At 35.2% G+C, this 26,433-nt stretch overlaps 1 protein-coding gene across 2 annotated transcripts in view; it reads right to left on the reverse strand.

Moving 5' to 3' along the window:
- Window positions 1-26,433, reverse strand: part of DPY19L1 (dpy-19 like C-mannosyltransferase 1) — a 96,006-nt gene that overhangs the window by 30,619 nt on the left and 38,954 nt on the right. For both annotated transcript variants that reach the window (XM_068549293.1, XM_068549292.1), the window contains exons 8-12: window positions 17,315-17,406; window positions 13,983-14,082; window positions 11,692-11,769; window positions 2,495-2,581; window positions 480-539 (exon numbers count right to left, since the gene is read on the reverse strand). In XM_068549293.1, the coding sequence (XP_068405394.1) occupies window positions 480-539; window positions 2,495-2,581; window positions 11,692-11,769; window positions 13,983-14,082; window positions 17,315-17,406 (417 nt within the window). The remainder of the gene's footprint in view (window positions 1-479; window positions 540-2,494; window positions 2,582-11,691; window positions 11,770-13,982; window positions 14,083-17,314; window positions 17,407-26,433) is intronic.

The following is a 26,433-nucleotide window of genomic DNA, read 5'->3' on the forward strand; positions in this document are numbered from 1 at the left end:
ACATAGCCTAGGAAGAAAAAAATAAATGCTTTAATCACACGTGAAGTAATTATCTCTATATACAAGAGAAAATGCCCAAAAAAAAAAAAATGCACCTTAAAATAAAGAATGTTACTCCAAAATCAAGGGGCTATCATCAAAAAGAAAAATATACACAATCTTGTTGTCAAAATTAATATATTTTATAGGAGATTTATACAGCAACTGCAGTTAAACTCTCCTTCTACTAACAGTTTCTTACACATGCACTGCTCCTCAGAAAAAACATGGGTAATACATAAAACTGAAATTCTTTAACTACCTATCCAATATTAATCTTAACTTGCTTCAGTTTGGCACATTAAAATTGAGCCCTAATATGTTATAAAACTGTTAGATCCTCTGCATTATATAGGATAGTTCCTTGAAAGTAAAACATAAAACCAATGATATATTTTAGAGAAGGAAAAACATATACATTCAAATAGATTGATTCTTACCCATAAACTAAGTTCAGATACATTTATTTTCAGGAAACATGGTTTCATTGCCAGTAAACCCTGCATGCAGAAAATAACATAGCATACAGTTAATACTTATAGACACAAATTCAGATACCAAAAAAATACTTCTAAATAATAAGACTCTCAAGAATCTAAAATTCAGCACACTTTCAGTGTTTTGCATAGAATCACCACAAGCTCATTTGATTTCAAGAAGCCCTGTTTTATCCAGAGTATTTTAGGTCAGTTAGTCACTTTGTAAAGTTGAAAACAGAATCTCCATACGTAAATTTCTATGATTGATTTCTATGACTGGTTCTGATTTACCTAAGAACCAAGAAGTATATAATAATTTCAGAATTTTAGACAGGTGTCTTACAGTTATAAGATTTTCCTTAAGTTAAATATTACTAACTCCTTGAATAAACTACAAATGAGTTTTTAACAGATCAACTAAATACTTCTCCTCTATCAAATCTTATTTCTTTCCAGGTACATAATAGACTCCCAAAGTATCGTACCTATACAGATCTAAATCTACTCCAAACTTGGCAAAAATATGCTTAGAGATCACAACATAAATACATGAACCCAAATTGAATCTTTTCAGAAGTTTCTGAATATCTGAGAACACAAAATGTGTTACGATTAAGGTTTCAAAGTGATAACTAGAAATAAAAACAGGCAAATGTGTGTTTATAGTTAAATATGCAAAAACATGCTATATTCTGTACCTGTTGCCATCATTTATTTTTATACACCAAAATACGTGAAATATGCATAATGCATAATCCATACCTAAGACACACCTCAGTGTCAAGCACCTAGTAGGAAACCTGACACACTGTAGGTGCTCAATAGAACTGAAGAGAAATTTCCTGCAAGATGTACTTAAGATTAGATTTACTGATAGGAAATCTTCCATTCAATGTACTTGTGTACTTGTGTTTCATTGTTGAAAACACAGCATCACCACATGCTAACTGCTAATTTCTGTGCCTAAGTATACTCAAGTCACACAACCTGAAAAGGGTGGTGGCCCAGATTGGGAAGAGACATATTCCTGGGAAATGGGATCTTAAATAAACATTACTTGTAAAATCAGACAAAGAAATAGCAGATTCCAAATCTGTTACTGGGTTCTAGAAATCAAGAAAGACAAAATGATCTGAGTTACTTAAATGATTATTCAAGAAGTAGAATACATTTCAGTTAAGACAGTGCAGTGTGCTTTCATCTTCAGAAAACCAGCCTAATACTAAAGCACATGCATGTTAAATATAAGGAATAATTTCTTTCCTCTTAGGTTTGCAAAACATTGTAATGGAGAAACCCACTGGCAAAAAAAAAAGGAGTAACCACCTCTGGAAGTCCTTAAACTTACAGACTTATATTTAGAAAGTCATCCTGCCAAAAGTGGCAGAAGGAGTTAGATACCCTTTCACCTTTTGCTCTAATTCTATAAGACAGTCTCCCCATAATCTAAATCTGTTCTTGGTAGTGATCTAGTAAAATATAACTGAATCATCACCTGATTTAAACTATCTGAATAATTCATACAAATAGACACGAGGGGAAAAAACTAAAAATACAAGGCCTTAAGCCTCTGATCACAGTGGAACAAGGAGAGACTGCTTGAGATGCCAAAGGGAGGAAAGGGGGTCAGAAAGTGGAGCAGGAATAGGATAAACACTGAAAACAGGGGAGGAAACAAGAAAAAGAGGAAAGCATAGAAACCATTCTAAAATGAACCCTAGGACCAAAAGTTAGGTGACAGAAAAGATGAGGAAAGGACAGATTGGGACTATGAAGCAAAGCACTATGTTTTCCAGTATTAACTTTTGTTGTGTTTCTTTGGAAATAAGAACTTAAATACATTATCACATATAGATTATTCAGTAAGACACTTGAAACAGTTCTTGTAGAAAATCCCTCACGAATCTCAAGCCAGTGATAAAGAAACTGGTAAACCATTAGTTTCAAAAACAGACATTTACTTAAGGAACACTTACCCAAATAATTACCAAAGAGGAAGCATAATAAGAAGTTAATAACATTGAGTTTCCAAACATCAAAACAAAACAAAGTGCAAGAGAAATCTGGAAAAATCCAAGAAAAATATAATTAATACACAGAAAACAAAAAAAATGATTTTATTCTGAAAATTGCACATGCCCATGATAAACAAAATTCAAACTGTTCCAAAGAGAATATACAAGGAAAACAGCCCAAATTCTATGCCACACTTCAAAACCCCAGAGATCACCACCAACAACAATTTTCTGTGCATCCTTATAGACATTCACATGTACAAATTCCAGTTTATAATTTTTTCTTTTTAAAGAATCGATTTTATTTATTTTTGGTTGTGTTGGGTCTTCGTTGCTGTGCGTGGGCTTTCTCTAGTTGTGTCGAGCGGGGGCTACTCTTAGTTGCGGTGTGTGGTCTTTTCATTGTGGTAGCTTCTCTTGTTGTGGAGCATGGGCTCCAGGTGCGAGGGTTCAGTAGTTGTGGCACGTGGGCTCAGTAGTTGTGGCTCCCGGGCTCTAGAGCGCAGGCTCAGTAGTTGTGGCACACGGGCTTAGTTGCTCCGTGGCATGTGGGAATCTTCCTGGACCAGGGCTCGAACCCGTGTCCCCTGCATCAGCAGGCGGATTCTTAACCACTGCGCCACCAGGGAAGTCCCCAGTTTATAATTTTTTAAAACCACAAATGGAAACTTGGCCCAGAAGCTATGCTATTGCTTGCTTTTACTCTTAGTTTGTTTCAAAGAGCTTTACCTATCAATTCAAACCAATCTAACTCATTCTGTTGAATAACTGAAAAAAGTACTCCACTCTAGAGATGTACTATAATTTATTTAACCAGTCCTCTGACTACTTCTGAAAACTTCAGTGCTTTCCAGTTTTGTTTTGTTTTGTTGTTAGTTTTGTTTTTCCTATTACAGACACCGCTATGAAAAACACCCTTATTTATGTATCTTATGTACATGTCAACACATTTATGGGATAAATTACTATCATGGAATAAATGAATCAACAATACACATATTTTAAAATTTGAGAAAATACTGACAAATTGCCATACAAAATATTGTACTCTCCAATAGGGCATGAGAGTTCCTGCTGATACACACTCCTGACAACACCATGTATTATTCTTTCAAATATTTGCCAATCTAATCCAAAAAAAATGTTGCCTCATTGTTTCATTGTTCCATTCTTTTATTAGTGGGTGAGACACAGCATCATTTCTTCTATTTACTGCTTATATTGTTTTGTGTGTGTATGAATTGTCTATTCCTAGTGCCCATTTTTCTATTGGGCTTTGGTATTTTCCTTAAGCACTCTCTTCATATATGATAGAGCATAGCTCCTTACCAAGCAAACATATTACAAATATTTTCCCAGTTCATTTTTATCTTTCTTTGTAGTATTTCTCTATTGTAGTTGCTTTCTACATTTTTATGTTAGTCAGTTTTTCATTCATTTCCTCTAAGTCTTCAGGATTTAACTCCATTATTAGAAAGCCTTTAAAAATAAAATAATCCAGGTTTTCTTCCGGAAGTTTTTTGATCCACATATATAAATTTCCATATGAATTTTATAATCAGCCTAAGTTTCAAAAATTGACATTTTTATTAGAATTGCCTTATTCTACAGATGTACATTACATTATATTTTAGTTACATCTATCCAATATTGAATATTTACATCTGAAAATAATACATGTTGTTTCCATTTCCTTTTTTATTTTTTTTTTGGCCACGCCACGCGGCTTGCAGGATCTTATTTCCCAGACCAGGGATTGAACCCGTGCCCCCTACAGTGGAAGCACAGAGTCCTAACAACTGAACCACCAGGGAATTTCCTGTTTCCATTTCTTTAAGTCTTCTTTTACATACATCAGTAGAAGTATAAAGTTTTCTTTATATAGATCCTGCATATTAAGTTTATTTCGAAGTATATTACTTGTTTTGCTATTGTATCAGAAATCTTTTCATATTTTCTGATTTTTTATATTTAGAAAAGTTGCATTAAATATGCATAAATGAATATAAACTTTCATTGTTTCTAGTAGTAATTGGTTTATTAATTTGGGTTTTTTAAGTATTCAAAAGCATACTTACAATGATACTTTTACATCTTATTTCCTATTTTTGAAACTCTTATTTTTTAGTCAGTTTTATTAGTTAATATTTATGCAACAATGTTAAGAGTGGCAGTAGGCATATTTGTCAAGTTTCTGGCATTAATGGGAATAGTTCTACTGATTCATCATTTTGTGTGATACTAGCTTTTGGTTTAAAGTATATGTATGTATTAAAAGTTCAATGAAATATCCACCTATTTTCATTTAATTAAGATCTTAAAAATCAGAAACAGATGTTGACCTTTATCAAATGCTGTTACAATATCAAAGGAAATGATCACATTGTTGATCTTTTTTAAATCTATTAACGAGATAAATGATGTTAACATAATTTCTAAATAAGCCAATCTTGCATTCTTGGAATAAATTTACTGTCATGTTATTTTTTTTCTTATATGCTTACTAAATGTTAACGGCCCAGCTCCTTGGACTCTTTAACCAACAGAAATTGGTAAGAGGCCAGATGAGAATTTCAGGCAATGCTTAATCAGGGCTCATGCTGCAGCACAAGGGAGCGAAAGTGAGAAAAAGGTACCCTTGCCCACACCCGGAGAAGAGCTGCTTGGATCCTTACATGGGGTAACAACGGAGGTGGACCCATGGGCTGGGCAGGAGGCCTAACTTAGGTGGCCTGTCCATGCCCTTGGAGGTGCTGTGTGCAGGAATCATGTGCAGCTGCTTTTTGCTCCCAGCACCTCAAAAACTTGTAGTTTATTTCTGGCCTTTTTGTATCCTGTTGCTCATAATTGCTCCAGCTGTGCATGGTGTAGTTATTTTAGTCACTGATAGTTTCTTTGTATCTTATTGCTCAATGGAGACTTTTGTCCAGGTGCAAGCACTCCAGTAGAAGATACCAGGTCCCAGCCTATCTCAAATGGGTAAGGAACCAAATTCTCAAAATTTTATTAACAATAGCCTTTTTCCTTAAGTGCCACAATTTAAAATCAACTTTAAAATTTCCCCAATCAATTTTGGCAAAAACTAGCAAAATATCATCACTTTGAATAAGCAGATTCATAACCAAGAATCAGGCAAAGCACTGCTAAGGGTATTCAAGAGAAATATAAGGTAGTATTAAGAAAGGATGTGTCAAGGGTCTGGAGAGATATTTGGGGTCCATTCCCCCAATTTATTTTTTCCACCATTCAAGGTTTATTTATTCTTTTAGTTGGTATAACACTTAGATAGTTGGCTGAATTATTTATGTCGATTTTTCTTTTTTACATTACATGGCAATGTACACTATTCTGATACATATAGTACATAAAATAAGATTCTTTAGAACAGTTACGCACAAGACATGCAATACTGGATTTATAATCAATCCCAGGATGTGACTAACTGGAGAAAAAAAAGTTGGACTTGGCATCTTGGCTAAAGGAACCAGCAGTTATATAACACAGAGTTAAATACACATCTGGTTTGAAGGGCAACTGCAGCATCTGCAACACTGTCAGTGGTACCTCTTGAGGAAGCAGAACTATTTTACACAAACCAATTTAGGACCACACAAGATAAATGCCATGCAGCATCAGGATAGAGCTGCAGAGTTTTATGAACCATTCCTATTGCTAAAGTTAGGAAATTGACGTTCTTCCTAGGCTGTCTTAACATTACTGCTTTAGTCACAGATTAGATATAAAGGACAATATGCACAACCTCCATTCCCAACTCTGGTAACTTCTCTGCTCAAACCCTCTAAGGGCTCTGATTCTCACTTCAAGGAAAAACCAAAGACCTTTCAAAGACTTACACGACCCTATAGAGTCTGCCCACTAACCTCTGGGACCTCATTTCTAATGACCCTTTCCCTGCTCACTCCAATCCAGCCACACTCTGCAGACTCTAGGACACACCAGTATATCCCCACCTCAGAGCACTTAATGCTTGCTGCTTCTTTTAACCTAATGGATGCTCCCTCATCTAACCCCATGTAACCTTCTCAGTGAGGCCTTCTTTTCCCACTCTTTTAAATGACCACCTCCCCTACCTACTCAGTAAATCCCACTCTCCTTGTCTGCTCTGTTTTCTGTAATAGTGTTTACTCCCATTTAACATACTGTTTATCTTATATATTTGATTTATTTCTGTCTATGTACACTAGAATATAAGCTCCACGAGGGAAGAGATTTTTTAAATTATTTTTATCACTGTTGTATGCTAAGGGCCTAGGAAATGTTTGACAAACAATTGGTGCTCAAAAACATCAGTTAATTTAAATGTGAAGAATAAAATTTTAGGAGTATTATACTGAGAAAATTGAGAACTTAGAAGGTACATAATGAAAGAGAGATATTACAAGTTATTTTAGTATCTATATCTTTTTTGAGTATCTAATTTTAGCAGATTAAAAAAAATAAGAAAACACTGTGAACAACTTCATGTCAGTGAATTTTAAAACTGAGATGAATGGGAAAATTCCTAACAACATAAAAGTGCTAAAAAAATGACTCAAGAAAAAATCTAAATTGTCCTATTATCATTAAACAACTTAGATCAGTAATTTAAAATCTGTCCACAAAAAAAAATAACAGGTCCATATAGTTTAACAGGCAAGCTCTGCCAAACTTGCCACAACTAGAGAAAGCCCTCGCACAGAAACGAAGACCCAACACAGCCAAAAATAAAATAAATAAATTAAAAAAAAAAAAAAAAAAGCTATGCAGAATAGCATAATTTAAAAAAAAAAAAAATGGGCAGAAGACCTGTATTGATGGTTTTTCTAAGGAAGACATACAAATGACCAACAGGTACATGAAAAGGTACTCGATATCACTAATCATTAGTAAATGCAAATCAAAACCACAATGAGACATCACCTCACACCGGTTAGAAAGACCTTTATCAAAAAGCCAAGAGATAAGTATTAGTGAGGATGTGGAGAAAAGGGAACCCTTTTCCCCACTGTTGGTGGGAATGTAAATTGGTACACTATGAAAAACAGTATGGAAGTTCCTTGAGAAATCATCAGGGCAGAAATAGAGACACAGATGTAGAGAACAAACGTATGGACACCAAGCGGGGAAAGTCGCGGGGGGGGCAGGGAGGATGAATTGGGAGATTGGGATTGACATGTATACACTGATGTGTATAAAATGGATGACTAATAAGAACCTGCTGCATAAAATATAAATAAAATTCAAAAAAAAAAAAGAAATTAAAAATAGAACTACCATATGATCCAGCAAATCCACCTCTGGGTATATACCCAAAAGAAACAAAAACAGGATATCAAAGATATATCTGCACTCCCATGTTCATTGCAGCATTAGTCACAACAGCCAAGACATGGAAACAGGCTAAGTTTCCATCCATGGATGAATGGATATTGAAAATGTGGTATATATAAACAATAAAACAGTATTCAGCTATAAAAAAGAAGGAAGCCCCTGCCATTTGCATCAACATGGATGGATCTTGAGAACATTATGCCAGGCGAAGTAACCTAGTTCTGGAAAAGACAAATAATGCGTGATTCCACTTACATGAGGTACTTAGAGTAGTTAAAAGCATAGACAGAGGAAGCAGAATGAGGGTTTCCACGGCTTGGGGGGAGGAAGGAGAATAGGGAGTTATAACTCTATAGGGTATAGAGTTTCATTTTTACAAGATGAAAAGACTTGTGGAGATAGACAGTGGTGATGTTTGCACAGCAATAAGAATGTACTTAATATCATTGATATGTAAACTTAAAATCCTTAAGACAGTAAATTTTATGTGTATCTTATCACAATAAAAAAATGGAAAAAAATTTTGGAAACAATTCCATATTTTTTTCCTTTTTAACAATAGGGATTTAGGAGTTTATAAAGCAACTATGGATAATAAGTAAGTAGTTCCATAGTCAGTAAGTGACATCATAAAGCGCATATCATTTATCCAGGATAGGTTCTACTACAAACTAAACCTGTGTAATGTTAGTACTTTTATAACTATAACTTTGAGTCAAAGTCCTCATCGATAGTTGCCTATGTGACTGTGTGACTGACAGACTCTAAATGCTTAACAATTACTTGAATTTTTATTGCTATGTAAAAAAAAAAAAAACATATTAAACAGTTTGGGGAAAAAAACTCAAGTCTAAAAAAGGATAAGTACTGTCCAATACCATTCATGAGCAGAGATTTAAAACCCTAACAAAATAATAGCAAGTGAATCCAGCAATATAATTAATATAAAAATTGTTTAGTCCAGAAAAGCATGGTTTCTTAATGTAAAAAATCAATTAATATAATTCACCACAGTAACATATTAAAGAGGGAAAAATACAGAGGATCATCTAGACAGATGCAGAAAAGCATTTGATGAAGCTGAGCCTTTATTAATTTCTTTGAAAAAGTGTTGAAAGCATAATGAGGACATATTAAAAGAACAAAGAAGCCAGCAGGAAGTAGCTGGCCAAATCGGGAACAATTCAAGCATCAAAGCAAATAATGAAAATAGTGGATTACATTGCAGTGAATAAAACAGATGCCATTTTTTCCTTGGACATATGAGAAAAATTGATGAAAAATCTGAATAGGAGTGACACAAAAAAGGAAACACAAAGGGCCCATAAACGTATGAAAAGATGTTCAACTTTATTGAAAACCAGAGAAAATGTAAATTAAGGCCATAAGATACCATTTTATACTCTCCAAATTGACAAAATAAAAAAAGATACAGGATAACAAGAAGTGTTATACGGGGCTTCCCTGGTGGCGAACTGGTTGAGAATCTGCCTGCCAATGCAGGGGACACGGGTTCGAGCCCTGGTCCGGGAGGATCCCACATGCCGCAGAGCAACTAGGCCCGTGAGCCACAATTACTGAGCCTGCGCGTCTGGAGCCTGTGCTCCACAACAAGAGAGGCCGCGATAACGAGAGGCCCGAGCACCGCGATGAAGAGTGGCCCCCACTTGCCGCAACTAGAGAAAGCCCTCGCACAGAAACGAAGAGCCAACACAGCCATAAATAAATAAATAAATAAATAAACCCAAAGTTTAAAAAAAAAAAAATTTATTAAATGAAAAATTAAAAAAAAAAAGAATGGTTATACGTTACTGTTCAAAGTAGTCTAATCATTTCTGAAAAACAATGCAACATTAAATTTTGAAGTTGAACATGTATTTAATTTACCACCTGAAAATTCTACTACTATGTAAATACCCTAGAGAAACTCAATATATATTCCCCAGGAGGTATGTGTAAGAATGTACACCATTATACATAAAAGGAAAACACCTAAATGTCTTTCAACAAGAATATGGATAAATATATCATGCTTTATTTATACAATGGAAAACATAAAGCAAAGAAAATGTCTGAACTCCAGCAGCATATAAATTTCAAAAATCTGAGTGAAAACATATGTCTCACAAAAAGGATAACATTTTATAAACCTTAAAAACAATACTAATATTTAATAATAAAAATATATTATTTAGGAATAAGTAGATGGTAAAGTCATAAAGGAAAGCAAGTTAATTATAATTTTAGAAGTCAGGATAGTGGTTATCTCCAAGAGAAGTGAGGGGATGTGTTCAGGACACACAAGGGCTTCAAAGTAATGACGGTTCCATTTTTCAATTGGAGGGTAGGCTCATGGTTGTTCATTTTAGAACTCTGTTCATAACTTCTCTATATGTTATAAATGTCCTATTTATATGTATCAATTATTAGAGAATAAAAAAATATATGGCTGTAGTATAAACCCCGACAGTGGGGGATTTTTTCTTCTTCATAATACAAGTGTCTGACTTAAAGCTTTTATTGCGATCCACTCCAAACATGGCTATCTCTTGAATAAACATTGCCAGCCGCATGACTAGATAAAGGGTCAGGCCACCTGCCCCCACTGAGGCTCCTTTGTTTTAGAGATCTTGGTTAATTTCAACAACTGACCTTTGGGCCAGTTTTTTTCTCTTCCTGTGATTTAAACTCCTACTCGTATGTTTTAAATTCACCAAAAAAAAAAAAAAAAAAAATGAGCCCTCAAAATCCTAGGCCCCCATCCTGGACCCCAATAAAGGCAGAACTCCAGGGCATGCTTGTTCCCTAACTCTCCCATGCCTCCCCCCACACCCCACGACCTAACTGTGTGGTCCCAGGTGTGCTGTGTAATTTCCAGGTCCTGTAAGTAATAAACCTTGGTTTTTTTCAAAGTTTCCTGATAGTTATTGCTGAAGGGCATCTTGCAATCATAAGAACCACAAGTGCCTGTCCAACCACAACATTGTTATTGATAGGCTGAGACCAGCACAAAACAACAGAATGCTGTAATTACATTAAAATTATAGGAAAAAGAAAATATCAAAATTGTAAGAACTAATGACAGAGAAGACAAATGTTTTTAAAAATCAATATTCATCAAAATCAACCATCCAGCCTTAAGACCTTTGCCCTGGTTATTTCATCAAACTAGAATATTCTTCTCCATGACATCTACTTAGCTGACTCCCTCTCCTCCTTCCAATCTTTGCTCCACTACCCCCTTCTCAATAAGACCTCCTCTGACCTCCTCATGTGACACCTCAATCTCCCATCCCTTGACACTTGGCCAGCCTGACCTCCTTGGGGTACCATGACTTGTCCTTTTCCATAGCCCTTACCACCTTCTAACATACTATATAATTTACCCATTTACTATGTTTATTATTTATCCTCTGTCTTCTTCCTCCACTCTTTTAGCATGTAATCCACATATACGCTGGGATCTTTGCAGTTTTATTCACTGATATGTCCCACATGCCTGGATAGTTTGTGCTCAATAAATGAATATTCCACTTCATTTTAACAGAAGGCTCCTGGATAATATACCATTCCATGTTTCTCTTTCACGAATTACCTCTTTTACTAATAATGTATAAGTTGGGCACAAACTCAAATCAGATAATTAAATTTTCTGGGTGGCCTATTTAAAACAAGGTCTGTTAATTATATCACAGTTTTTGAATAACACTTGTTTTAGTTATGAAATTATGTCAAAACTAGCTGTAACCAAGAATAAATAAAATACTAATCAGGAGTTTGTTTTAAGGTCCAGGTAAATGGGAAAAAAAAAATTTAAAAACCATTACCATGTGCATATAAATGATCTTCCGTAATTTGCATATATCAATGTATCCCACAACATATACTGCAAATAATGATGCAATCTGAAATTTAAAAAGAAGTTATATTAAAAATTAAAATTATATATATAATGAATAGATTAAAAAATTAAGAAAAGATTATCTTTATTTTGCCTCAAATTTATATTTATATTGAAAGTAAGTTCTTTAGTTTCCCTCTTACCTGCTAATTTATTATTTATTATGGTCAATATATTAATATAGCACATATCGGTTGATTTTTCTCTTCCATTCACATCTCTCTCAATTAACCATGTAAATTATCTACTTTACGGATTATCCAAACAATACTCCTTTTAATGTCAGAGTGACTCTACTGCCAACATGTACAATTACAAAGTGCCTTGCTCAATCAAAAAATATAAAAATTTAATTATAATGTGACAATACATAATTGGGGAAGGTACATTAAACTAAAAAATAATTATATAATGCGCATGTGTGTAAAAATACACTGAGTTCTGCTTGTTAATCAGTCTTTACGAGTATCTCCATTAGTGTTCTCTTTCATTTATACAAATGTTCAAGTGTTGGGCATAATCAAATTTATCAAATTTCAAACTAGAAGTACTTTCACTACAAAGGTATTTTTAACTTTTTTAACAGTTTTGAAGAAAACTGTGTATGTATTTACCAAGAATTCTAAGAGTACTGGTGTTATTTATATGCAATTAATTGATTATATGAATTAATTGATTAAATAATTTACCTCAGTATAGAGAGGTATTATGTCAAACAATGCCTCTCCACCTTTCTTCATGGAAAAAGCAATTCAAATTAAATTCCACGCTTCTCCTACTACACAAACATGGTTTAAACAAATGGCAAAACAGCTGAAACTTAAACATGTAACTTAAGTTCCATTCATCAAGTTTTCTGTCTCCAAATAATCTACAACAAATTTTCCCAGTAGCAAGAAAAACAAGGTCTCCCTTGACCCAGATTTCTCCATGGGGAACATGGCACTGCCGAAGGGTGACAGATATGACAGAGTAACTGTGGAGAAGTGTGTCGTTATTCAGTGTAAGCCCGAAAGAGGGGCACAGTACTGCCTACCCTCACTCCATGCACCTCCCCCCAGTTCCTCCCCCTCCCCCGCCAAAAAAACAAAAACAAAAACAAAAAGCAGGCCATCTCCACTAAGTGAAAGGATAGGAACTCTCCCTTTCCACTCCAGGGGCTAAGCAATACACAGCAGGCCTACAGGGTAGCATCTTAAGGAGTGACCCTCAGGGACATTTTAAACGAGAAACATTTAAAATGCATCAAACTAAAGAAGACAAAGGAGTCTAAAAGATAAGATCAAAGAAAGTATGAAGTACAAATAGAGCCTCTTTAAAAAAAAAAAATGATAGAAGCAGCTAACTTGATGTCTTAAGTAGCAGGTAATGTGTTAAGATTCTTACATACATGACCCTATCTAATCCTAAACACAACCCAATAGAGTAGGGTCTTTCATTTTCTCTACTTCATAAATGAGAAAACTGAAACTAAGAAAAGTTATGCAGTTTGTCCAACTCAAGCAGCCAGTGAATAGAGTTAGGACACAAATCCAGGTCTGACTTCATTTCTCAAGCAAGACATCTCAAAGAACATTAAAAAGCAACACTTATACTGCTTTATATGAATATGAATATGGCCAGTATAAGAAAGAAGTAGAAACAGTGGTGGCAGGGAGAAATGAGCACACATTTTACTCCCTCTCTCAACAAGCGACCTTTACCTTGCTTTATAGACCTCTATTTGAAGGGAAAGAGACAGACAAGAGTATGTGGAAAGATGATAAATATATTACAGGCTGGTAAGGGAGTTATATAAAACATAAATTGTTTAGCTATTTTTCCTATGTTATCCTATGTGTATTTATCCTATGTGTAAGAAAGTCCACTATTATTCACAAAAACATTTTACTTAAGATAAATACTACAGTCTCCTTAAGAGAAATACTTAATGTTATAACACTAGTTCTCTTTTAAGCAAACTAATATTGAAGAAAAAAGATAAGCATTCTTATAAACGAGTTCAATAAATGCATTCTACTAGTAAGTAAATAATTAACACCCATTAATAAATAAATCATATATTTCCCTATCCCGAAATTTCTTTCAAAATATGGACTAAAAAAACTTTTTAGGACTTAGAATCATATAACATCTCAGTTCCATAATTTTAGACAAATGAGTTCTCATAATCAAGCTCACTAAGCTTAATTCGTTTTAAAAATATAAGCACCTTACCTGAGTAAGAAGTACAAACTGAGCAAACTGCCATGGGAGCATAAAAAATACATTGGAAATGCAGAGTGCAATCAAGCTTCCTCTATAAAGTTTTGTAGCCCTTAAAAAGATAAAATAAGTAAGTTTAACCAGAAAATATTCTCGCTTGGCTCCAAACCACTGCAAATTAGAATCTCTAAACATGATCTGGTCATAACATAAACCAGATATAAAATGAACCAATGGATTAGAAATTATACCTCCTGACACTAAATTACAACAATTTCCTATGAAAAGTAGATCCCCAATATAACTGTAAAAAACAAAGCTTTCCAAGGAGAGAGAGGGCACCTAGGTCAGTGTATCCATTGAGATTTTTCAAACTATATTTTGGTGAATTCATAACCAAACATATTTAAAGCTGCATTCAGTAGATTCATTTGGAGAGACAAACGATGTCTATGAAAAAATCACAGAAGCAGCAGATTCTAAGTGCTACGTATTCTGCAGACAAGCAAGCAAGTATTCAGGATACAGGCTGAGCAGCTCAGGGAGGTTTTGTGGAGCATACGGGATAAAAGTTGGGTCCTGCACAGGTAGGACACAGAAAAGAGGCAATGGCAGGGGCCCTTCTGGAGTCACATTTAGAGGCTTCGCTTTGGTCCTGACTTGTAATGCAAGGGATTTTTAGGAGGGTGAGGTGATTTTATCTCTCATGCTAGTTTTAAGAAGTACTTTTCTCCTAAATCAGTGAGCCAGTGTGAAGCCCTCAACATGCCTAACATCTTCACTGTGGCTGGTATTAGGTGATCTATACAAAACTGAATTTCTAAAAATACTTAAAATTCAAAATTGGACAAAACCAATTTGTTAGGATACAACATCTTTCTAACCTTATTTGTAAATGATGTTTAGCATTAGGAAAAGTCTACTCTAGCTTTATAACAGTATCCTTAGTACCTGCAGCCCACATGAACATTGCTCAGCTTCTTCCTGGCTCACTCAAGGCATTCACCTCTCCACCGCCCCACATCATGAGATGTCAACTCTAGGTGGAAACCGAGAACTAGAGGAAATGGCTGCTCTGCCAAAGAGAGAGAATTCAGTAATAAAGATGAAATATCAGAAGACTTAAATGACCACTAGAAATTAGGCTGTCATCCTTCAGAAGAAAGGTAAGAAGTTTACCACGACTCTAGGAAAGGAGGATGTGCTTTTCCCCAGCAAAAAGGACTGCAGTTGCCAAGAAAGCAGAAGGAAGATGTCAACTAGAGAAAAACAAAGAGAATGATAAAAGCCCTTGAAGGAAGGAAATTCCCTTACCTAACACTTTTTTATAAAAACCAAAAGTAAAGACAAGAATGAGGAGGTGGATGAGGCTGAAATGACAATGATTAGGAGGCTAAAGAAAACATAAAGAGCTTATCACAAAAGCACCTGACAAACAAGACAAAAGAACCTAACAGAAAGCAGTCCCTGAAGCCAAGAAACAGGAGTTGGAGTAGCTCCACTGTGGTCAGTAGAATAACAGCCTCCAAAGAGGCCCACTACATGGCAAAGGGAAATTAAGGTTACCAATCAGCTGACCTTCAAATAGGGAGATCATCCTGGATTATCCAGGTGGGCCCAATGTAATCACAATGTAATCATTTGTCTCTCCAAATGAATCCTTAATGTAATCCTTAAAGTCAAAGAAGAAGGTTGGAGTAAAATGACTGCTAAGAACTCAATCCACCATTGCTAGCTTTGAAGACAGAGGGGGCCGCATGTCAAGGAATGCAAGCAGTCCTCTAGAAGCTATGAAAAGGCAAGAAAACTGGTTCTTCCTTAGACTCTCCAGAAGAAGCGCAGCCCTGCCGACACCTCTATTTTAGGATTTCTGAGTTACAGAACTGTAAGATGTAACATGATAAACCTGTTTGTGGTGATTTGTTAGAGCAGCAACAGCACAGTAGCAGAACCTTCTACAGTCCACCCCTCGGGATGGATTAAAGGAAGCAACACTTAGCAGTGGAGCAGCACCATACACGGCTGCTCAGATCACAGCACATCAGCAAGGGAATATGAGAAGAATCAAAAGTTTGCCATCACTGGACTTAAGACAGAAGCAGAGGTAGAAGAAAAGCAGAAAGTAGAGACTGATGGGCAGTCCACTGTTTGCACTGTACTGGAGAAAAACGCCAAGATCAAGAACACGGGATGTGGAAACACAGCACGTGCAGTGATGAATCAGACACTCGTATGGCACAACACTTCCTCCTGAAGTGTTTGAGAAGAAAACCTCTATCAAAGTGCCCCAGAACTAAAGGTTATGAATTCAGAGTTCATCTTATTTGAAGATGCTAAAGAAGTTCTAATTTTCATAATAAAAGAGGAATTTAAGGGACAGCAATCAGGCTGGAGCTGCAGAGACTTTAAAAGCTAATACAAAAGCTGCCACCCATCCCACATTCTGTGAAAGGCTGGTCTAAAAACCCTACATAAGAGACAAAGCCCAGTAATGGCTCTGTTCCTGTTGAGACCATCACGGGAAATAGAACATTCAAAGGGTTTGATGTAACAGACTTCAACCAGTTCTCCTGAATTCTGCAGATCACTGAAAGGAGTTCTTAGTCTGGGTCATCTTCAGATTTTCATCATGCTTTGCTCTGTTCTTTCATAGACCCCGTTTTGATTTATCTTCACCCTCTGAAACAAGGCAGCATCAATCTAAATTCAGTATCTGTCAATAGAGAGGGGAGGGAACTGTTCTTGGTCCAACTCTCTCCACTCTTGTAGCAAGAAACATGGGAGGGCTCAATCCAATCCTGAGTTTCTAGCAGGAATTATCCTAGCATACCTTTGTCTACTCAGGTGGTTTCTTACTACCCCTACTATCCAATTCTCAGGGATGCTAAACAAACACAGAAAGAAGAACTACATGTATTAATGTACCTGACCACACCTACTCTATGAACCGTTCTTTGCTTTGAAGGGCTATAGCTTATGGGATACACCCTACTGCCACCAGCTTTCCCTCTTCTTTCTATTTTTGGGAGGCTGCCGTGGTGGCAGAAAATGGCTTGGGAAAGTAGAGATGGCAGAACAAGTGGAAGCAGATTTGCTGCTCCTCGAGCAGTACCCGTGGACCACTAATTAAAGGAAAGAAGACTAAAAGGCAGATCAAGAAAATGTATTGGGTAGTAAATATTTTGAAGTTATACTCTTAAAACCCCTTTATGAATTCAACCTAGCAACTGCATCAACTTAATTATTTTATTACACTTTTTATACTGGAAGTTTAAAAAATTCTAGCTTAAGTTATTCAATGCAAAACAAACAAACAACAACTACTAAAGATAAGACTAAGTTACCTGAGAATATGAGTCACAAGCAACATCTGAAGTACAAGGAACGGATACGAGAAGCTTTCGCGGAGAGGAGGTGTCCACATCACACGGGTACACTGAAAAAAAATTCATATAGCGTATGGTATCTTTGCTAAAATTGTTGAGTAAGACATACCAAGCGAAAGCTGCTATGAAGTTTTTTCCACAACTTAATGGTGTGCTGGAAAACAAGCTACTAACCTTTCTACCAACAGCAAAACTGGAAGATACACATGGCATAAGATCTTGGGCAACAGTAACATCATGAATTGTCAACAACAAAGTCTTAAAAAACTTCAACTGTGGCCTAAAAGGAAAGTAGGGAAAGCACCAGCAAGAAAATGTTCTGCCAAAAGTAAAAACACTACATTTGAATTGGTTTTGAAAATGAACTATAGTTTGTCTTCTTTCCCATGAATTTCAGCAAAACTATCCATAACCAATATTTCAAAACTCCCTGTGGTCGTCACTGTTAGTATTTTTATTGACAATGCTGCTTAAAAGGAGCACTCCATTTTTGTTTTTACTTCTTCTTTGACCAAGCCACCCTGGGCTGCAAAATATTTAAAAGCGGCACAGGGGATCAAATAAGATAACAAAAGTCCTAAAATAGTTAAGTAGTAACCTTTCTGAAAAGCTTACTTTAGACTTAATTAAATAATGCAGTATCCCAGTTTTAGACTCCATCATGTTTCTGCATATATACTAAATATATTAGTAAGTCCATCTTTCAATTTAAAGAAAACTGCACTGGATTAAATGTGAACAATTTGATATTACTACTACTAAGCTAGTCACATTAGAAGAAATCATTACATCTTTCACGTCAAGCAGGGCTACTTCAGAGACTATATAGTATTACAAAGACCACAGTGGAAATAAGTCTTTCCTTTATTTTAGCCCTACCTCAGACTATTAGATATTTCTTCTACTGCTATAGAAAGTTTGAGCCAATTTATTCCTCTTTTTTAACCAAAACTCACCATTCTCTATGAAATTAACATAAATATCTATTTATAAATGAACTGTACATATAAGAGAATATGAAAAGATTGAAAAAGTCTTTAAAAATGTATATTTGTTGTTACTGAAATGCAAATTTAAAAATCTGTTAGTTTATTAGATTAACTAGAGATTTCAGTATGATTGACAGTAGAGATATACAACTAAAATTTATAAGGCTACCAATCTCTATGCAAAAACCAATAAGAAAATATTTAAACTATGTAATACACAATTTGAAAACTTTCTTCATACAGACTGTTCACCCATATTTATTTTGTTACCAAATACAACTATGTTGTCATCTCTTAGAAATTCATTTCTCTTAATAGCAGGAGTCACAGTTTGCTAAAACTCGATTACATCCTCTGTAAAGTAAGGATAAGAAGGCTCACTTATAAATTAGTAACAAAGAGCAAGGTTTTCTCCTTCTAAAAAGTTAAGAGTGAATGAATTCATATGTATGTGAAAGTGCTTCTTATTGTTTCTCCAATAACACAGGGTGCTTTACTAGATCTGGTACTAACATAATTGCTGTTCCAGATGACACCATATAATATGAGAATAGTAAACAGATTTGTTTTAATCATACCTTAAGTTTCAACAAATAAATATTTTTTATTTAACTATAATTTTAAATAGAAAATAAAAATCTATAGTTCTCTCTATAGTTCTTTTTATAGGTTCAAATGTAAGAATGAAAGGAGGAAATATACACACGTGAACTGCTTTAAAAAGGGTTACACAAATGTATTCTATACTCTGACAAAGAATAAGAAATTCTTTAATTGTGAAAGTAAACTCAATAAAAAATCTTACACTGTTTTAACTGTCATCATCCACTAAATAATTTTTAGCACACATTTTATAGCACTGAATAATACTGCAACATAACACTGCCTAGATATTGATGACAACAGGCTTTTAATCTATTTTCTGCTTGGTGAAGGCTGAATTTTTTAATCATGTACTCAAGAAACAAAAATGAAGAATTTTAGCAATAAACAGCTTCATTTTTCAACTTCTACTTTCAAATAGTTTACTTATTCTATTAGAGATCTAGCATACTCTAATTGATTCCTCTTCACAATTTAAAAATAGGAATAGAACTGACTAGTCAATTATAAGTTATAGTTAGTATCAAACAGATCATGTTTAAGGCTTGTTCAAGAGTTTTAACTAGAGTTAACCTTTGTAGGATCAATTGTAACTTGTTGGTATAATGTTTGGGTTTAAAACAAATTATCCCACCTCTGACTGCTGCACTGCTATGTTAGCTATAATATTGTTTTGAACACTATACTTACAAGCGATTCCAAAAAAGATTTCTGACCACCATGGGTTTGGCTACTCTTCTTCTGAGAATGGTGCAGGTTTAAGGATTCAACTATCCAGATGTCAACCATAATAATGCTAGGTGCAACAGCTATCATTTGAACATCTTCCATCTGATGTTACTTAGAGCAGTCCCATTGTTTGGGTAGACCCTTAGCTTGGCATGGGCTTTGTGAGGCTGACGGGACTGCACCTTGATAATAAGTCAGGTAGCTTTCTTGGAGTTTGTCTCTTTCTGTACCATGTACTGACATGCTGCCCAAATAACCAGTCAGTTACAATTTGAATTTGTAATACAATTTTGGCTCACACGAAAATTAATGTTTCAGTGATGTATAATTGCTATTATTAAGCTTTACCATCTTAATAAAGAATTTCTACTGGTTCTATGAAAAGAAACATTTACCTTTTTTGTCTCTGAACTTCTAGGATATCACCATATCCTACCATAAAGTTTGTATAGAACTTCTGTGAAATCAGTCAGCTTTGTTGGATAAGCAATAAATTACATCTTCATGACTCTATCCTTTATAGCAATGACACAACCTGACCATTCCTTACTTATTTAAAATATAAAAAGCTGACAAGATGTTATCAATATCAACTCTACCACCTTTACCATGTGGTTGTAAACTAAACTTCTCAAGGTTATCAATATAATCAGAATTCTGTGTACAGTATGAAGGTATTTGTCCAGATACAAAGGCAGTATAAATATAAACTGAAACAAATGATTCTAACTGTATTAAATGGTAACATAACAGAGAAGCAAAAATAATCTAGGTATATTTTGAGCCGTTTTACTTTTGAACTCTGTACCCCCTTAGTAGAATATAATCTTAGGGAAAAAAAGAACAGCAAAGAAATCTTAAACCTTACTTAGTAGGTTTGTTATTGGTAATCATAGTGTATTAATTCTGAAACTATTTTGTGTATATTATAGAATAAAGCAAGTAAGTAAATACATTTAGATTGTGGGGAGGGAGGAGATACAAATATGGAGTGGGAGAAGGCAGGGTTTATACTACTAGATTCCTAGATTAGAATTATTGGAGGAATCAGTATGAATTAATGAATTTTGCTAAAAGGAGCTAAAAGTGATTACATCTAAGCAGTAATAAGCACATCAAGCACCCCACTTGTGGTCTCTAGTTACCATTTTCCACTAACAGGATCCAAGATTCCTTGGAAAATAGCTGATTCCACATTTGGGGGCAAGACAGTATGAGGTGATCTTGAAACACCTTTTTGTGCAAGAAAGTGTTGAAAGAACACTGAGGGCATATCAAAAGGGCAGAGAATAGTACTCCTCCCCCCCAAAAATACACACGCACACACACACATTTGTTAGGAATTAATCTAATAAAAAATTTGCAAGACATAAAACATTGCTGAAAGAAATTGAAGAAGATTGATATAAATGAAAGAATACCTATGTTTACAGATGGGAAGATCTGATATATTTAGAATGTCACTTCTCCCTAAATTGATCTAGAGATCAAGGCAATCATAACTAAAGTCCTAGCAGGTTGTAAATCTGTTGGGGGAAGGAGGCATCATGGAAAGCTGATTCTAAAATTTATATGGAAATACAAAAACCTGGACTAGCTAAAGCAACAGCGGAGAACAGAGTTGGAGACTTTTTACTACCAGATATCAAACTTTTAAAGCTACAATATTTAAGATAGTGTGATACTGGCTTAAAGATAAATAGAAAAATGGAACAGATTTGAGAGTCTAAAAACAAATCTACAAATATATAGTTACTTGATTAATGACAAAAGCACCACTACCATTCAATGGGAAAAGAATGGTCTTTTCAACAAACAGTACTAAGTTAATTGGATATTCAGACTGGGGTGAAGAAGCAGTGAAGAACAGGGAGGAAGCAGAGAGAAGTCACAATCTCATACAGTGCTTAGCTTCCAGGAACTTGCTGAAGTCGAATCCAGTGATGGACTGAAACTAAAAAGCTAAAACTGCACCCCCTCCAAATTCAATTGCTGCTAAGATCAAAGAGATCATGCCCTGGGCTGAGCATCTGGGAAACTGGAGATTGAGCCACAGAGCAGAAATCTCCTTAATTCATTTGAAACTGGAGGTAAACTAAAACAAATTAAAACCACAGCCCTGCCCAGCTTAGCAAGACTCATGGTGGGATCAAATTGCTCAGGCCCTTACCCTACATGCCTGACACAGGAAAAGATAATCCCTCTCTGGGGAAAAAAACAAGCAAAAACAATTATCTAGTTCAGGCTTTATCATTCTTTTATACAAAATGTCTTGCATAAAAGAGAAATCTATGAGACATGCAAAATACAAAAATAAAACCCACAATCAAAAGGTAAATTCTAGTAAAATCCACAGATAACGTGAATGTTGGAATTAGCAGACAAGGACTTTATTTATTTATTTTTTTTAATTTTAATTTTAATTTATTTATTTATTTTTGGCTGTGTCGTGTCCTAGTTGCGACACGTGGGCTCTTCATTGCGGTGCGCGGGCTCCTCTCTAGTTGTGGCGCGAGGGCTCCACAGCGCGCGGGCTGTGAAGTTTGCGGCACGCGGGCTCAGCAGTTGTGGCGCACGGGCCCAGTTGCCCTGCAGCACGTGGGATCTTAGTTCCCCGACCAGGGATCGAACCCGTGTCACCTGCAGTGGAAGGCAGACTCTTTTCCACTGGATCACCAGGGAAGTCCCAGGACTTTAAATAGCTATAATAATTAGGTTTAAAAATTTACAGAAAAAGATGGACAGAATGGGTAAACAGACAAGAATTTTCAATAGAGAAATGGAAGCTCAGGAAAACAATGAAATTCTAAAATTGAAATTTATAATATCTAAAATAAACAAGTCACTGGATGGGCATTAAAGCAGACTGAATATCAGAATAAAATACCAATGAACTCAGGGATATGGCAAAATAATATATCCAAATAGAGACAAAGAGAGAAAAAAATGAAAATTAAAAAAAAAAAGATGAAGAGAGTATCAAAAACCTGTGGGATAACATCAAAAGTTGAACATACATGGAATTAGAATCCTCAAAGACAATAAGAGAGAGAATGGGGAAGACAAAATATTTGAAGAAAAGATATTTGCTAAAAGGTTTCCAAAAACTGATTTAAAAAAAAAAACAAAAAACAACCAATGGAACAAAGATGTTCAGTGAAACTTAAGCAGGATACATACAAAAAAGACCAAATTTAAGTTCATCACCATCAAACCAATAAAAATCAAATATAAAAACAAAGCTTTAGGGACTTCCCTGGTGACGCAGTGGTTAAGAATCCGCCTGCCAATGCAGGGGACACGGATTCAATCCCTAGTCAGGGAAGATCCCACATGCCGTGAAGCAACTAAGCCTGTGAGCCACAACTACTGAGCCTGCGCTGCAGAGCCCGCAAGCCACAACTACTGAAGCCCGCGCACCTGGAGCCTGTGCTCCACAACGAGAAGCCACCGCAATGAGAAGCCCGTGCACCACAATGAAGAGTAGCCCCCTGCTCACACTAACTAGAGAAAGAAAGCCTGCACACAGCAACGAAGACCCAACGCAGCCAAAAATAAAATAATTAATTAATTAATTAAAAAAACAACAACGACAGAAAAAAAGAAAACAGAGCTTCAAACCACCACAGAAGATACACATTACATTCAGGACAACAATAATAAGAGTGACAGATGACTTATGAAACAATGGAAGCCAGAATACAAAAGAATGACACTTAAAGTGCTGAAAGATAAAGCTTTCAATCCAGAATTCTTATCCAGCAAAAATATACTTTAAAAAAATGAAGGCAAAATAAGGATGTTTTTAGAAAGGCAAAAGCTAAGAGAACTTATGGGCAGCAGATCTTCACCACAATGCTAAATAAAGTTCTTAAGACTGAAGAGAAATTATACCAGATGGAAACCCAGATCTGCAGGAAGAAATGAAGAACACCACTGAAACCCAAACTAAAATGTCCAGTTATTAAAGATGACTAAGAGTTAACTAGGCACAGATTAGGAGATTCAGGGGGAGGGAAGTATGCAGGGCTAGGAAACAGCATGTGCAAAGGCCCTGAGGAAGGAAAAGGAACAGTCCTTCCTGGGAACTAGAGGAAGGAAGGACAGCAGGACTGAGGCAAAAAGAAAATGCCTTGGACTGGTGAGACGCAGAAAGGGCCAGGTCACGAAAGATGTTGCAGGCTAGTTTTCTACTACATTAGAAGCTAGTTTTCAAATCTACATCAACAGATTCATTTCCAGCTAAGACTAGCACACTCTCTGTTTTTGGACTTTTGGAGTTAATGTAAGTTTCACAAATAGGCACACCACTCAATAGCCTGAATAAATAACACATCTTGCACTTACACTATTGTCCAAATTAATGTAAAAAACATTTAAATCATGTCCCTCTTCTGCAGGTAACCCTCCATGGCCTTTCCATGTGCTCCAAATGAACTTTACAATGACTGACAAGACTACAGATTCGGCTCCTTCCACACGCCACCTCCTGTCTTTCACTGTCTGGCCTTATCCCTTCCACTCCCTGCTCTTCCACAATGGCCTCCTTGCTTCTCCCCAAATAAACCAGTACTCCCCCACCTTAAGCAGAAGATTGTCACACCTTCACATGATTATCCACAAGGACAGGGGTCTTTGTTTTACTAACTGACACATCCCCAGCATCTACAAGTCCTGACATACAGTAGGACCTCAGTATATGTTGTTTTAATTGAGTTGAATAAACAGAAGACTCAGAATAAATATCCTGGCCAAAACCTTACCATCATTAGAAAGGAAAGCAAGGAAGGGAGGAAGGGAGGGAGGGAGGAAGGAAAAGAAATTAATAGTCAAAAATTGCAGAAAAATATTGCATTTAGTTTTTTTTTTAATGTACCCATCTAAATGATTTAAAAGCTAAACAAAATTGTTAGCTTTCATCTTAGCAATAATTCTCACCAGGGACAGAATCAACATTTAATTAAAAAGCTTAATAAGTGAAAACATCTGCATAATTTTTATTATGAAATATATAACCTCAATATTATTGATCATTACTATGAGCAATTAATAGCTCTTTTATTGTGTTTTCACATTTTTCAGATTTGAAGGTTTTAAATTTGTTTTAAATAATTTGATTAACCATTTACACTACATAATTTGCAGTTCTTTTATTAAAGCAAATATTTTCCCTTGTAAAATCATCTGAGATAAAAATATTTTAAAAAGTACATCTTATACTATCTTAGACTCAAGTACAGAGCAAACTAAATAATGGAAATAGAAAAAAGCAGGTAACAATTCACAACTATTTTTTGGCACATAAACCACTCACTCACATGATTTAAATAACTCTTCTAAGACAGAAGGGTACCAATTAGAAACTGTCTAGAAATTCCAATGAGGCAAACACTGATTCTCTGGAAAAGTTCACTAAATGCATGAATGGGTACTATCAGAGTAGATGCTTCCCCCCCCCTTATAAAAACTATGTACTTTAGGCAAATTTTTAAAAATCAGAAGAAAACAAGGGTCTGAAAATCGTACAATCTGAAAACCAAAATAAATATAAAATTATAATAAAATAGTTTTTAGTTACTTGAGTTCTCACGATTATTTTACCCAAAACTGCAGTTTATGTTCTAAATTTTAATATGTCATTACTCAAAATGGTTACTTTTCTACTCTAAAGCTATAGTTACTGATATAAGTACAATTATCTACTTGACTAATTCAGTAAAACCACAATTCTAATTCTAATCTCATTTAGTTTACCTTTTCTTAAGTGGAAAGTGTTCCCTAAGCATGTTTCAGTGTACCAAGTAGCTGAAAAGTATCAAAAAAAAAAAACTATCAACCTGAAAAATGAACTGAATTGTCTGAATTTCATTGTTAAAAACTGAAAAGACTTTGTCAAAAATGATGTTCATGCTACATGAGTATCAAAATTATTAGAAAAATGTAAGATCAGGAATTAACAACCTCTAATTTACACTGAGAATATTTCTGCTTAAGAGACAGTAGTATTTAAAACTGTGCCTTGGCTTCAAAATTTTCAACAGTCCCTTTCCTCTCAACATCTCATTGTGAACACTCAATGCCCCTTTCTTCCATTGTTAAGCAGTTATTTCCTGTTTCTTAGGTCATTCTCACAGATCTGTGCTTCCAAATGGTTTATGGTCCAACCACGGCACTGAGCAGCATCCACAGTCAAAAAGAGCCAAATCTTTTTTTCTTTGCTCAAAATTCAGATCAAATCAATTAATTGATGTAGTATTGCAATCATTTGTCAAATGCTCTAATCCATAAAGCTTTAAATTTCTGTGATTCTAAATACTAAGCATGTGTTAGTTCAATTTCCATCAGTAATTCACTGAATAATAAAAAATTCAATCTTGAGTCTACAGTTAAGTTTTTGCATGACTACTCTTAGAGCTTTGTAACATGTGCATATTCAAATGCTGTAGACACTTAGTGTAGAAACACATAAAAGGAATGAGTTACTTCACACAAAGCAACCTGACCTTTTCTTTCCCTTCATGCAAAACTTACCATGAAAGAAAACTGGACAGAGATATATTACTAGAAATTCATTTACAACTATAATTAATTTCGTGGAAGGATTTCACAGGCATCTTGAACTTACATTAAAATTTAATCTAAAATAAGTTACTACTAATAATATAAACAATTATGCAAACTAATAATTACTTAGCAGTAACTGTGTGTCAAACATTGTTCTAGGCACATTACACATATGAACGCATTTAATCTCCC

This window comes from Eschrichtius robustus, chromosome 8 (genome assembly GCF_028021215.1).
Source record: "Eschrichtius robustus isolate mEscRob2 chromosome 8, mEscRob2.pri, whole genome shotgun sequence".
Taxonomy (NCBI): Eukaryota; Metazoa; Chordata; class Mammalia; order Artiodactyla; family Eschrichtiidae; genus Eschrichtius; species Eschrichtius robustus.